General features: G+C 41.1%; 1 protein-coding gene across 5 annotated transcripts; it reads left to right on the top strand.

Moving 5' to 3' along the window:
* Positions 1–1,207: 1,207 nt before the first annotated feature.
* LOC124103254 (spermatogenesis-associated protein 31D3) lies at positions 1,208–14,412 on the top strand. 5 transcript variants are annotated; one of them, XM_058584098.1, is made up of 6 exons: positions 4,907–9,455; positions 11,813–11,866; positions 12,603–12,642; positions 12,750–12,885; positions 13,247–13,307; positions 13,573–14,412. In XM_058584098.1, exons 4-6 carry the CDS (start codon positions 12,855–12,857, stop codon positions 14,408–14,410), a joined length of 930 nt encoding a protein of 309 aa, XP_058440081.1. In that variant the 5' UTR covers positions 4,907–9,455; positions 11,813–11,866; positions 12,603–12,642; positions 12,750–12,854; the 3' UTR covers positions 14,411–14,412. The 5 variants fall into 5 exon arrangements, with proteins under 5 accessions (XP_058440078.1, XP_046315714.1, XP_058440081.1 ...); XM_058584097.1 differs by having other exon boundaries at positions 12,727–12,885; XM_058584095.1 differs by lacking the exons at positions 4,907–9,455; positions 12,750–12,885 and adding an exon at positions 1,208–1,375.
* The last annotated feature ends 261 nt before the right edge of the window (positions 14,413–14,673 follow it).

Here is a 14,673-nt window from a genome sequence, read left to right as displayed (position 1 = left end):
TGTGAGAACTCAAGTAGTTCAAGTTGTAGGTGTGTGTGTGTGTGTGTGTGTGTGTGTGTACATGTGTGTTATAAAGTCCTGTTGTGATTGGACGGGAAATAAACATAATTTATTTTCTTGAACTGTAATTGGCTAAAGTCCTTTTCTTTCCATGATATTTTCTAGTAACTGAATCTAGAGCCTCTCCTTGTTTTTATCACCTGACCACTGTGTTTAAACTATGTACTGGTACTAAAAGTACTCAGATTGGCGCAGAGTGTTTGACCAGAGCCCACAGTGGAGAGTTTGGCGTTCTGGTAACAAAGCAGTGGCGAGGTGTCTGGTCTGAACAGCTTCAACATGTAATTAGTATCACCGTAATTGGGGAAGAATGAAAGGATGACAGGCTTTTCTTCATTTTAATTTAAAGTCGTAGACCCTTTTTCTGCAGTGTCTGAGTTCTTTGGGCTTAGTTTTTTACAGTAGGAAATGGTGCTTTGCTGCTGGGACTGCAGGACTGTCAATTTAGGCTAACCCCAAGGACAGGCGCCAGTGTTCTGAAAAACATCGCTCTGGAGATGAGGCATACACCCTTGAGTTTATTTTATGATCCAGAGTGGAACCAGCACATTTCACTTTCTCCTCAGACTCACCTCTGAGGGGATAACGAATAGAAAGGTGGACCACCATAGCTCTTAATAGTGTTGCTGAGGGAGAGTACTCTCTGCTCCCGCGCCCTTCTGGCGTCCCGTGTCCGAGAGCAGCCACCGCAGCTGCGGGCACTACTTTCTGTCTGCGGTGGTTCCGCCGACGCTTTCCGCGGCTTCCTCCCCCACGCCTGCACAGGCGGAAGGAGACGCGCGGCGCACTTTCCGCCTCGCCAGTGGAGGGGAGGCGGAGTAGTACTGGCCGCGGCGCTGTGGCAGCGGAGGCTGGGGCTGCCTCCGGGCCTCCGACGGTGGTGTGGAGATTTGTCAGTTTTTTTGTGGAGCTGTCGCCCGAGGTCGCGAGCCTGGGAATCCAGAGGAGTGTTGGGAACTGAGAGGGACCGAGGTCGCCGTGTCCTTATGGGCAGAACGTCTGGGTCATCCCTGAGTCCTAGCTTTCTCGTTCGCAGGACCGTCGCCGTCTCTCGGTCCGCTTTCCTCAGCATGGGCGGCCGGTAGGAGCGAGTTTCGCTGGTTCCCTCTCTGTGGAAGAGGCAGCAGCCGCTCAGGCAGCTCCGGCTATGGCGGTGGAGTCGCGGCCAGAGCTGGTGGGGAAGCGGTTCTTGTGTGTGGCGATCGGCGAGGAGGTGCGTCCGGAGCGCGGGGAGAGCGGACGCTGCCGGCGGAGCTGGAGAGCCGGGGTCATTCGAGCCGTGTCCCACAGGGACAGCCGCAATCCGGACCTAGCGGTAAGAGAGCTAGTGCCCCCATTCCCCGGCGTGCGCCCGGGCCCCTCGCAGCTTCTCCTTGTTGGTACCTCCGGCACCTTGCTCAGCCTGGCCAACTGGCGGTCACGCCCCTCTTTCCAGCCCTCGTCGGGTTTACCCACATCCCCAGCCCAATCTCCACCTCCAGCGAGTGGTTTTCCCTGCAGAGGCGATATCAGAGCGGGGCTCCCTGGCGTCCCGAGCCCGTCCTGCTTCCTATCAGGGATAGGTGGTCCATAGCTTTCCCCCTGCGGCGCCCGGACGGCCGCGCGGACCTCGAGGAAAGGCGGGGCTGCGAGCTGGACCCCGCGCGCTGCGGGCCGGTGGGGGTGGGGGCGGGCCGCTTGCGGTGGGAGGCGGGAGGCGGCGAGCGTTGGTGCCCTCTGGATGCAGAAATCCTATGGTGCCGGGCTAGAAACTTATTCGGTAAGGTTGCAGAAGGGGCGGGAAAAGGGGAAAGATATCTCTGGTTTTCCAGTCCTTGGATTCGCGCTCGCGTGTGTGCCTGTTAGAGGTAAAGCCCATGGCAGTGGCGGTGTTCTGATTTGTCCCTTACTTAGATGCTTGGCTTTCCAACAGGAAACGAAGAAGATGAGGATATTTTGCTATGGAGGGTAGTAGGAATTAATCTTTCCTTCCTTTTGAATTTTTTTTTTTTTTTTGGTTGGGAGCTGATAGTGATTTAGAGTCAAGATGTTTTCTGCGTTTTATGTGACTTTAAATGAGAAATATTGTAAATTGTTAAAGGTTCTACAAAACCTTAGAGTATTTATTTATTTTACTCCCCCTTACACCGGATACTTTTTGTTTGAGTAGTATAGATTTATGTGCATAATTTGAGACGGAATGTGCTCTGTTGTGGTAACTGCATTCTCACTAGGGAAAAGTAAGGGGCTGAGTAGAGACAGTACAATGACTGATTTCCCAAGGTTGTTTTAGGAATACGTAATCCGTGAGATTTGTTTCTAGTGCCTTGGGGCATTTACTTTTTCACTGAAAATTTCAAATGTAGGTATTTTTCCCCCTCAATGTGTGTATCTAGGCTTTTAGTTCGCAATCCATTGTAATATTTGTACACTCAACCTGTTTTAATATTTTTGTTGTAATTTCTGAGTGTTTTTGTAAAATCCTGGTTTTTTTTTTTTTTAAATCACTGTAGTCAATGATATGGTTTCATGTGACATGTATTAAGCTTAACATACTGCAAAATAGGTGTGTTTGGCTAATAGGTATTTCGAAAATGAAATAAGAATAGAGGTAATTTTCGAGATTTTTCTTGTTCAACTGGAGAAAAAATATCTTCCTAGTTTTTTTTTTATTATTTTAATGATTCCATAAGTTGTGACAGTTTAATTCAATAATTATTTGTTTGTGTAAAAGGAATGTACTGAATTCATTTCTCTTTCAACTTTGATATGAAAATTGTCTTGGCTTTTGTGTGGAATCTGTTTGAATAACATTTTTAATTATCACAAAACAAACATGGAGTGAGATTTGTTTTCTACTGTATTGTGTGTAATGTGAAAATCAGGAAAGTTTTAAAGTAATATATAGTTTTGGTGACAGTCAAGTTGTGAAACTTGAATATATTAAAAGACTTAGTTGGAAATTTATATTAGATAGAGGTGGTTACATATATCATTTTTGTAAATAACAAGGTTTTGAGTATTTAAAATTAAAGTTATTTAGGAATGATAGGGCCTGACTGGAAAGAACCGGAAGGAGTTTCATGAGGTGATAGAATTGTTTTGTATCCTGATTATTGGTTACACCCATGTGTATGTATTTGTCAAAATTCACAGAATTGTACACTTAATATCTCTGAATTTAATTTCACTATGTAAATTTTTTAAAAAAATGCATGTTGACCCATAACTTTAAATCTTTGACAGGATTTCCTTCAACAATCTTTACTTGAAAAATGAATATTAGTAACTATAAAATCATTTTTTAAATTCTAGAACCTATAGTTTTAGATTTACATGCAATCTTTTTTACTTGCATATTTCTTACTTGAAACAGTCTAGCACCAACATAATATAATCTCCCTTTTAGACTTGTTTCAGCATAGTAAATTTTAAAAAGCTTGATCAATTAAATAAAAATGCTGATAAGTAGGCTGTTTTGTGGTTTTGTAAAGTTATAAATATATGTGTTCAAAGCTCTGTAAATAGTTGTAGCTGTACATATGTGTGGCACATGAACAGCACATGATATGAGGGAGAATAACTTATGAAAACTGGAAGTAATTTTCAGTGTTTCAAAGTTAAGTCTACTTTTGGTTTTATGTGTGAGAAATTGCCGTATATATTATTTTCCTGTCATTTCACACAATCTTGGTGCTGTAAAATATATAAATTTATTATTTTACAGTTCTGGGCTCACAAATCTAATATAGTTCTCTCACTGAAATAAAATTAAGGTGTGACAAGACTATGTTCATTGGAGACTTTGGCAGGTATTCATTTCTTTTTCTTTTCCAGTTTTTGTTTTGTATTTTTAAATTTTTAATGTTTTTGGTACCAGGGATTGAAACCAGGGGTGCTAATCCACTGAACCACATCCCTAACCCTTTTTATTTTGAGACAGGGTCTTGCTAAGTTGCTTACAGTTTTGCTAAGTTGCTGAGACTGGCTTTGAAAGTGTAATTCTCCTGCCTCAGCCTCCCAACCCACTGGGATTACAGGCCTAACTCACCACAACCAGCCTCCTTTTTTAGTTTTTAGAAGCTACCCACATTCCTTGCCTTATCATCCCCTTCTTGCATCTTAAACCAGTCAGGTTATATTTCTCTGACCATATTTCCTTAGTGATCTGTCTCCTGTTTCCTCAAGTGCCTTTGAGCCTACTTAGATACCATCTGAAACTTAATTCTCCTTTAATTTGGTCTGAACCCTTTGGGATAGTTTTTACTAGATTATGTTTGGACAATTTCAAATACTTTGTTGGTGACTTTGTAAAATGGCTTGACAAGGTTCTGTGTTGTCTTTTTTGGAACTATGTCAACCAAGAAAAGATCTCTTATGTATCCTCCTTTACTGCAGAGAGCCAATCATAGATGTTGAAATAGATATAATGTATCAGGAGCCTTTGATTTCTTTTTTTAGCACCATTACTCAGGAAGGTCTTGTCTTGGCATACATTGTTGCACGTTAGCCCTGCCCTACCCTTTAAGGAACTTTTCTAGGACAGTTGCAGTATCACAGAAGGAAACTGACAGTTGAGAAGCCCTATTGTGTAATATTAATCCTTTCTTCCCTTCTTTCCTCCCTCCTCCCTCCCTCCCCTTCTCCTTCCTCCTCTCTCCCCCTCCCTCCTCCCCCTCCCCCTCTCTCGCCCTCCCCCACTCCCCTCCCCTGTCTCCCCCTCCCCTGTCTCCCCCTCCCCTGTCTCCCTCTCCCCTGTCTCCCTCTCCCCTGTCTCCCCCTCCCCCTTTCCCTCCCCCTCCCCCTTTTCTTCCCCCTTCCTCCCTCCCTCCCTGTCTCCCCCCTCCCCAGGAAATTTACCACTTTTTATTTTGAGACAGGGTCTTGTCCAGGCTGGCCTCAAATTTGTGATCCTCTTCCCTCAGCCTCCTGAGTGACTGGGATTACTGGCATGTGCCAGTTAATATTAATCCTTGAATAACAATATCATGCTATAGCTATTCTCCATTTCCATATCCTGATATCAGTCACATATTTGTTTACTAATTTGTTATATATCAGTTTACCACCCATATATCTATATTTCCTTGATGTTAAAGGTGGTTAGAGATCCCTCTTTTAAAACTATCCCTGTCTAAAGAGTATTTAAGAAATGTGTCAGGGTTTTTCAACACACAAAAATCATACTGTTTTGCAAAGAAATAAATTTCCTTTTATTTTGGAGAATTTTCTTGTACTCACTTGAAGAGAAATAACTAACCTGGGAATGCAGATTTTAAATTGTTCTGAACTGTGTAACTGCAGGTAAAGATTATTTTGCAAAATTTATGTGTCTTAAATATAAGTGAAACTTCCATGTTTAGGAAATTCAAAATGGTTTCTGATTATTTGTCTATAAGTAAGCCCTTTTCCATTTTAAATTCTATGTATTTCTGCCCAGCTTTCTTACTGAGTTTGTATCATTTGGTTTTCTTATGTTTTGTTTGGATAATTCTTTCTAATTAGAATTATCTGTTACTTAGATCTTGGGCATACAAAACAGATAATGCTAATTTCTGGTGTATTTACAAAATGTTTAATATATGAATGGATGATTTTTATTTCATTGGTCAATATGAGGCTCCCCTCAAACATGTTTTAAAACTTCCTTTTAAAACTTCCCTTTTAAAACTTTGCTGCAGCCCTTCCCTGGCAGTGCATCCTTCTGGTCTGTTCAGACAGAACTTCGATCGACAGTACCCCCCATGCCATCCTGCCTTATACTGCTGAGGAGGGAAGTCGAGAGCTATTCCAACCAGTTTCGGTTTAAGGCCTCCAACTGGAAGCTTAGTGAGCAACACAGAAAAAGAAAGGGGTCAGAAACATCCAACCCTTGCTCTTTCTCTTGGCACATAGCTCAAGAAAAATGGAAACGAGGACAGTCTGGCACAGGCAGTGGCCGTCCATGCCCATCAACAGTTTTGACCACCTCAGTGAAGATAATTCTTTCATTTTTCATTACAAATCTTTTTTCCTCCCGTGTGTGTGTGAGTGTGTGTGTATGCATGCGCGCGCGTGTGTGTATGTGGTGTCTGTGTACTTGTTGTATTGTCATATATATGTATATATATGTGTGTGTGTGTGCATCTATCTATATATAGTGTACTTTGACATATTATACATACATGGGGTATGACTTCCCATTCTTGTGGTTATACACAATGTGGAGTTACATTGGTTGTGTATTCATATTTAAACATAGACAAGTTATGTCTGATTCATTCTATGGTCTTTCCTATTCCCATTCCCCCTCCCTTCCCTTCATTCCTCTTTGTTTAATCCAATGAACTTCTATTCTTCCTACCAACACTGCACCCCTTGTTGTGTGCTGGCATCCACATATCAGAGAGAACATTCAGCTTTTGTATTTTGGGAATTGGCTTATGTCACTTAGCATGATAGTTTTCAGTTCCATCCATTTGCTGGAAAATGTCATTAGTTTTCTTCATGACTGAGTAATATTCCATTGTGTATGTATACCACATTTTTTTTTACAGTTGTATATGGACAGCATGCCTTCATTTATTTATTTCGTTTTTGTGTGGTGCTAAGGATGGAACCCAGTGCTTCACACATGCAAGACAAGTACTCTGCCACTCAGCCACATCCTCACCCCTACCACATTTTCTTTATCCATTCATTTGTTGAAGGGTACCTAGGTTGGTTCCATAGCTTAGCTATTGTGAAATGAGCTTCTATAAACATTGATGTGGCTGTGTCACTGTAGTATTCTGATTTTAAGTCCTTTTGGTGGAATGAGTGGGTCAAATGGTGGTTCCATTCCAAGTTTTCTGAGGAATCTCCATACTGCTTTCCAGAGTGGTTGCAACAATTTGCAGTACCTTTCCCCCCACATCCTCCCCAACATTTATTGTTACTTGATTGTTGATAATTGCCATCTGACTGGAGTGAGATAAAAATCTTAATGTAGTCTTAATTTGCATTTATTTAAATACTAGAGATGTTGAAAAATTTTTCATATATTTGTTGACTGGTCATAATTCTTCTTCTGTGAAGTGTCTGTTCAAGTCCTTTGCCCATTTATTGATGGGTTACTTGTGGTTTTGGTGTTAAGTTTTTGAGTTCTTTATATATCCTGGAGATTAGTGTGTGTGTGTGTGTGTGTGTGTGTGTGTGTATGTTGCGGTGACAAAGATTTTCTCTCATTCCATAGGCTCTCTCTTCACATTCTTATTTCCTTTGCTGTGAAAAAGTTTTTAGTTTGATACCATCCTATTTATTGATACTTGATTTTACTTCTTGCGCTTTAGGAATCTTGTTGAGGAAGTTGGTTCCTAACCTGAATGATGGAGATTTGGGCCTGCTTTTTCTTCTAGTAAGTTCAGGGTCTCAGGTCTAATGCCTAGGTCCTTGATCCACTTCAGGTTAAGTTTTGTGCAGGGTGAGAGATAGGGGTTTAATTTCATTTGATATGCACGAACTTTCAGTTTTCCCAGCACCCATTTGTTGGAGAGGCTATCTTTTCTCCAATGTATGCTTATGGTGCCTTTGTCTAGTATGAGATAACTGTTTTTATGTGGGTTTGTCTCTATGTCTTCTATTCTGTACCATTGGTCTTCATGTCTGTTTCGGTGCCAGTACCATGGCATTTTTGTTACTATGACTCTGCAGTATCATGTAAAATCTGGTGTTGTGATGCCTCCTGCATCACTTTTCTCACTAAGGATTGCTTTGGCTATTCTGGGCTTCTTGTTTTTCCAAATAAATTTCATAACTGCTTTTTCCATTTCTATGAAGAACATCATTGGAATTTTAATGGGAATTACATTAAATCTGTTTAGTGCTTTTGAGAGCATGACCATTTTGATAATACTAATTTGCCTATCCATGAACATGGGGGATTTTGCATTTTCTAAGGTCTTCTTCAATTTCTTTCTGGAGTGTTCTGTAGTTTTTATTGTATAGGTCTTTCACCTCTACTGTTAGATTGATTCCTAAGTACTTCTTCTTTTTTTTTTCTTTTTGAGGCTATTATGAATGGGATAGCTTTCCTAATTTATTTTTTAGCTAATTTATCATTGGTCTATAGGAACACAATTGATTTATGGGTGTTGATTTTATATCCTGCTACTTTGTTGAATTTGTTTATGAGTTCTAAAAGTTTTTGGTACAGTTTTTTTTTTCCTAAATAGAGAATCATGAGTCATGTCATTGGCAAATAGGGATAGTCTGAACTCTTCTTTTCCTATTCATGTCCCTTTAATTTTTCTTTAGCCTAGGATAGAATGATCTTATGTTGACATCATAAAGGCTATTTATGATAAGTCTGAAACCAACATCTTTGTGAATGGAGGAAAATTGAAAGTATTTCCTTTAAGATTTGGGACAAGGGTGACTGCTTTTACCACTCTAGTCCAATGTAGTGCTAGGAATTATAGTCAGAGCAATTAGGCAAGAGAAGGGAAAAAAGGATAAAAATAAGAGAGGAAGAAGTCAAATTATCAGATATGTTTATATGTTTGCAGATATGAACCCCTACGTATAAGATCCATAAATATTTACCAGAAGACTGCTAGAATTAATAAATTCAACTAAATAACAGGTGAAAAAATCAACATACAAAAGTCAATAATTTTCTTCTATATCAACAATGAATCTGCTGAGAAATCTTATCCAAAATAGCTAAAAAAAAAAAAACCCAAACAAACAAACAAACAAAAAATAAACCAAAAAATCTCAAAACCCAATGACCTTAGGAATAAATCTAGCCAAGGAGGTGAAAGACCTCTACAATGCCATAATTCTTCTTTATGGCTGAGTAAAATTATATTGTGTATATATACCACATTTTCTTTACCCATTTGTTGAAGTACACCTAGGTTGGTTCCACCAACAATGGATGATTATATATTTTTCCCTCACATCCTTGCCAACATTTATTTTTTAAAAGATATACTTTTATCCTGCTGGTAGGGTTGTAAATTAGTACAACCTTTATGAAAATCAGTATGGAGGTTCCTCTGAAGACTAGGCATGGGAACACCTTATGATCCAGCTATACCACTCCTTGGCATTTATCCTAAGAAATATACTATAGCAGCACAATTCACAATAGTCAAACTATTGACCCAGCCTAGGTGTCCAACATGGATGAATGGATCTGTGAATCTGTGAAAGGAATCTGTGGCGTACATACACAAAGGAGTTTTAAATCATGTCATTTTCAGGAAAATGGATGGAACTTGAGAATATTATGTTAACTAAAATAAGTCAAACTCAGAAAGTCAAGCGTTGTGTGCTTTTTTCTCTCATGTAGAAACTATAGAGGAAAGAGGAAAAGAATGGTTGAGGAGAACCTCATGAAAATTGAAGGAAGATCAGAAGAGTAGAGGAAAGAGGCCAGTGGAAGGGAGAAAGTGAGGAAAAGGGGAAATCTTGGGGAATGATATTGGCCAAGTTATATTGTTATATTGTGTGCATGTATGAATCTGTAACAATGAATCCTACCATTATGTGAAACTATAATGTAACAATGAAATATGGAAAAATAAAATTAAATATATCTTCTTCTGAAAAAAAAAAAAAGAATACATAGCCAAAAATGCCATTTTAAAGAGAACAGGTGCTGGGCACTATGGCACATGCTTGTGATCCCCAGCAGCTTGGGAGGCTGAGACAGGAGGATCATGAGTTCTAAGTCAGCCTCAGCAATGGGGAGGTGCTAAGAAACTCAATGAGATCCTATCTCAAATACAAAATAAGGCTGGGGATGGGGCTTAGTGGTCGAGTGGCCCTGAGTTCAATCCCCAGTACCCACCCCCTGCCGAGAGAGAGAGAGAGAGAGAGAGAGAGAGAGAAAGGGAGAGAGAGAAAAGATTTTCTTTATCTTCCCAAAGGATTGTGATTTTGTTTCAGAAAACTGGGGAGACAGGCAGGGAAGCCTTGGTACAGAGCATGATGTGTTCTAGCTGTTAACACCCACAGTCTCTGATCTACTCCACAAATCTCTTGGGAATTAACAAATGCTAAGGGGTTCTGGACCTTTCTTCTGCCTTTGTACAGCTTTCCAGCTGTGTAGGACTTATCTCTACAGTCTCAACATGAGCTCCTTAAGGATAAGAGCAGAGCCTGTGACTTACAGCTGTCCATGTCTCCTAGTCTTCACTAGTAAATGTTTGTTAAATGGAAACCTGACTGAGGCTGCATATCAAAAGGATGGGGGATCTTCAAGGCAGGGTACCTGCTCCTGCCTAACTGAATAGAGACTGCTTGGCTTGGAGGCTGCCTTATCCTGTCAAAGAGATCAATAATGCTGCTGGGTTATGGGCATCAGATAAGAGGTTTCAGGGTTTAAAAAAGACATGACAAGTTAGGGGACAGTTAGGAGGATAGCTGTCATGATGATAAAGGGTTTTAAAAAGCAGGTGTAAGAAGAAGGCTGGGGCAATATTGGGGCTATTTAAATATCAAAAGTTTTGCTTGAATCATGTATGATAGGCAGTTGATTTTCCATTAGTAGTAGGGTGCTTATATAGCACAGATCTTAATAGCTTTTTTCATGGCAAGACACTCTTATTTTCTTAGGAAAATATCAAAATTATGTGTCCCACAAGGGTAATGCTCTTCAAGACTAGAATCTGCCCTAAGGTTCTGACATTTTAGGTGGCTTCCTGCCACCAAGGACTGAGGGTTCAATTCCTTAGCACACCATAACCTCTTCCTGGTTTGAGAAAGTCATATAAGCATTATGAAATTGATATGGAGGCAGGGAATATTTGAATTTTAGGTAGCTAAAAGCAAGTTAGATCAAAATAATGAATGAAGAATTGAAAAAAAAATGAGAAGATGGTTGATTATCAGATTTGAAAACACTGGATCAATTTGTCAGGGGGCGGGAAATAGAGCACATCCAATAGTCTTTGTTATGTTTAATCTTCACTACTTCAGAAAAAAACAAGCGTTATAAACTTATCTCCAAGATCACTTGAAGTTTCAATTTTATTTAGATTTTTTTTAATGTTTATTTTTGTTTCACAGTGTTGACTAACAAATTATTAGTTTTAATGAGAGTGAGCCACTGTGATTGAAGACACTACAGGCTGATTGAAACAAAAATTTGCTATTGAAACTTATAAAACTACATAAGTATGAAAGAACATTAAGTTTTACATGTGAGTTAGAGTAAAGCAAAAGCTTTCTGTAGATAAGATAGATTTAAGGATGTAGGTGACCCAAGAGTGTAAATGTCTTGGTACAAGCAAAAATTCCAGGCAGTGTATGTCAGATTTTCAAGGCAGTGGAATTGGTGGGGTGTAAGTCAAGGGATCCAAACAGTAAAAAGGGACTCATGTAAAACATCTTGGTTACACATGAAACAAACAGGAATGCTCCCTGAGATAATGAAGGCATGATATGAGGAAAGAGTCGAGTGGGAAATGGAACAACAGACCTGAGCAGAAGGATCTGCTGGCTGGTGGGCAGGTGGAGGAGGGGCACAACCTCCTCAAGTCTTCTCTCCCCACCCTCAGAATCCTTTCCCTTTGTGACTCTTCAATGGTGTGTGATGCAAGCCTGGAGATATAGAGAAGCCCAGGCACCTTCAGAACTCATTTGCCTTAGGCACCCGAGCAATTCAGAAGATGAAGAATGTTTTCTCTTTGCTGAATAGCCATACTGAACCATGGTTGATCTTGGTTCAATTCTTTGGGATATTGATCCCCAAAGTACCATTTTCAGTGGGTTGGTGTTGCTTTTTCTATACCTGTCCTTTCAGGTATTGAAACGATTTTCACCAACACTCGAGAAAAATAAAGCCATCCAGAAGAAGGTAAGGAAGCAGAGTGAACTCCCAAGGGAGTTTCTTGATTTTGTCAAATGTGAAATGTTTTGTGAAATGTCAAATGTGATTTGTTATTTCCATTCTCACATTACTAAATGTTTGGTTGGCTCAAAGGAGATGTGACTTAGGAAGTCTGAGGACAAGATAGAACTTCACTCTTTAGGGAAAGAAGTCAGAGGTTCGGGAAGGACTAAGGTTTCCATCTGAAGCTCACAGACTATCTTTTGGGGTGTGATGGAGGGTTCCAGATTGGTTTGGATAGAGAGTGTGGCTTCTCTGAAGGAGACAGGTCTCTTCTGACTAGATTCTGAGTCTCATTCCCATGTCAGATGTGCTTCACCCAGCCTTCATATTGGGCTGATCAGGACAGCAGTGCTGACCTCAGAGTAGAGCCTGTAGCCTGAGCTCTGCCCCAGGACACAGGGTTCCCCGGGGGAGCCCAGACGTAATTGTTGGCCTCAGATTCTATGCCCTCCTTCCGCAGAGGGTTTAAGACCATCAAATGTGGAATCTCACAGAAAAAAATGTCCTTTGAAATTATCAAAGAAGTAAAAAATTGAAAATATTTCATTGCCCTTCAAGATTAATAAAAGGAAGGAATACAATTTCTACTAATTAAAAATGAAGAGTTGTCCAATTCTTGCCTAATGAATGTCTAAGCTTGTTAACAAAAGGAGTAAAAGAAATGAGCCCCAGCCCCTCATTCTTTTCTTTTTGTTTTCAGTGTCAGGGAACAAAGAGAAGGAGAAATGGAGTATCTAAAGGTAAGGTTCTGCCTGTTCAACCTGAGCTCTATAAGGGTGAACTTTCCTATCTCCCTACAGCTCCATGATCTTGGAGGATGTCAGTTTCTAGGTGCAGTCTCTCTCAGGAAGCAGGGTCTCAGAGGAGAGGCTCAGGAGAAGGCAGTGAGACCTGAGAGATTCTTCAGAGTCCCTTCCCTGCCCACCCTTCCTTGGGTGTGAATGAAGTAGTGATGGACCTGGGCCTTGGACATTTACTGCCAAGTAGGTGGCCCTGTGAGATGTCCAAAGACCCCTGATTGTCTTGGAGTCAGAATTTCTGTCTGGTGACATGGTGTAAACTACTTTAATTCTTGGCTGATTAGATTCATCCTGAGTTAGCTACTGATCCTTGTGCTTCAGGTGGTGGTTTTGAGCAGCATGTAGGATGGTACAGGTGAAAGTACTTTCTAAATGGAACCACATATACCTGTGAACCTTCTTACTATTATCCCTGACACTTATGACCTTATCTGCAGATTTTTAGGGCTTTCTGACTTTAATATCCTGTTTCCTGTAAAAACTCCTGAATGATAACGTGTGTTTTTACCTTTACTATATATAACCAACTGTCCTGGTTTTCCAGGTCGGAGAACTTGCCGGAGAGAAGTAGAGGAGGGGAGGAAGCTGCTTTCTATTCTGAAAAGGTGATTAGTCATTTCCCTTTACTGATTCCTTTCCTAGCATGCTTTATTCAGTCCCCCAGGAATTCTTCGCAACATGCCCTAATCACAGGAGGGATAGCCATAGCCATGGGTATGTGAATAAAGAACTTGGGAGGGGAGGGTATTGTGAGGTCATAGATGTGTGGAATGTAGAGCAGGTAGCGGGCTCCCCACCACCCATAGAACTGCAGATCTTGCTTACCTTGTAGTGGTTCTGGTTACAGCTTTGGCTTTCTTTCTCTTACAGTCCCATGAGCCAGAATAATGATTTCCTCCGCTTTCGGCAACTGTTATGTCCAGACCCGCTCTGTAGGGTGTGTAATAGAACAGCAGCTGAGGTCAGTCAACTGATCTGTAAGGCGTCCTTGGAAGATGCTCTTAATTCTGTGTCCCGTGTGTCTTCCGTGACGTCTGTGAGAGAGTCATCAGTTTTTCTGTCCGATGTTGTCTCTGCAATCCCTCCGGGAGCTTCAGTTTCAACTCCTTTAACTGAGCCAACTCTATTTCCTTCCTCTATTCGTTCACCTGACCAAATTACCCCTTTAAAGGACCTACCTGGACCCTCATTACTGGGTGACTCTCTGCCACCAGAGCCTTCTCCCTTGAGTTCAAAATTGCCAGTGGATCATATCCCACCTCAAACATCTGTTCCAACTCCTCCCCCACCTGTTCCAACCCTTCCCCCACCAACTGACAGTCAAGAAGCAAAACCTGTTCTCCAACCAGAAGCCCCTTTGTCTCTGGTGGATAGCCCTGATGGGTTGTCTACTAATGTCCCAACAACCACATGCACTGACAGTGCAAGCCTTCCAGTGTCAGAGTTCTCTGGAAACCAGTCTCATGCTGAAAACTTGTCTCCATCTAAATTGGAGCACTCTGATGATGACAAAAACCTCCTCGACCTCCATCCTCCTGAGGCCTCTTTTGAGAGTGATACTACAGCCATCCTTGTAGAGCCCAGAAACCTCTCATTTCTATGCCCTGATGTCTTGGCCCTTCTGGAGAGACACATAAAAAAGAAGGGCGATTTCCTGATGCAGAACAAAAAGAAAAAGGAAAAAAAAATCTTTTCCAAAAGAACTTAAGCCAGACGACCAATTGAATTCTTCAGGGAAAAGGTTAGAGTCAGTTGCTGAGCAACAGGACTCACCTGTCTCCCTTCCTTCACAGAGCAGTGAAGGCAAATCAGAGGGATTGCAGGTAGACCACCAGTCCTCAGATCCTAAGACCTTTGAGGATAACTTACCTAAAAAATGTACCCAATTCTTCTGGGGTCTCCCATCTTTGCGTAGTGAGTCCTTGAAATCTATAGTACCTGAATCAGGTGACTGTTCAGCCTATGTCTGCT

This window comes from Marmota monax, unplaced genomic scaffold (genome assembly GCF_021218885.2).
Source record: "Marmota monax isolate L192 unplaced genomic scaffold, Marmota_monax_Labrador192_F-V1.1 WCK01_AAM20220418_F8-fsc00729, whole genome shotgun sequence".
Classification (NCBI taxonomy): domain Eukaryota; kingdom Metazoa; phylum Chordata; class Mammalia; order Rodentia; family Sciuridae; genus Marmota; species Marmota monax.
Note: the sequence above shows the minus strand (reverse complement) of the source record. Positions and strands in the feature narration are given on the sequence as shown.

Coding starts and splice junctions, on each gene's coding strand:
- LOC124103254 (XM_058584095.1), top strand. CDS start 1,208: ATGGCGGTGGAGTCGCGGCCAGAGCTGGTGGGGAAGCGGTTCTTGTGT. Junction 11,867..12,602: donor ATAAAGCCATCCAGAAGAAG/GTAAGGAAGCAG, acceptor TTTTGTTTTCAG/TGTCAGGGAACAAAGAGAAG. Junction 12,643..13,246: donor GAGAAATGGAGTATCTAAAG/GTAAGGTTCTGC, acceptor CTGGTTTTCCAG/GTCGGAGAACTTGCCGGAGA.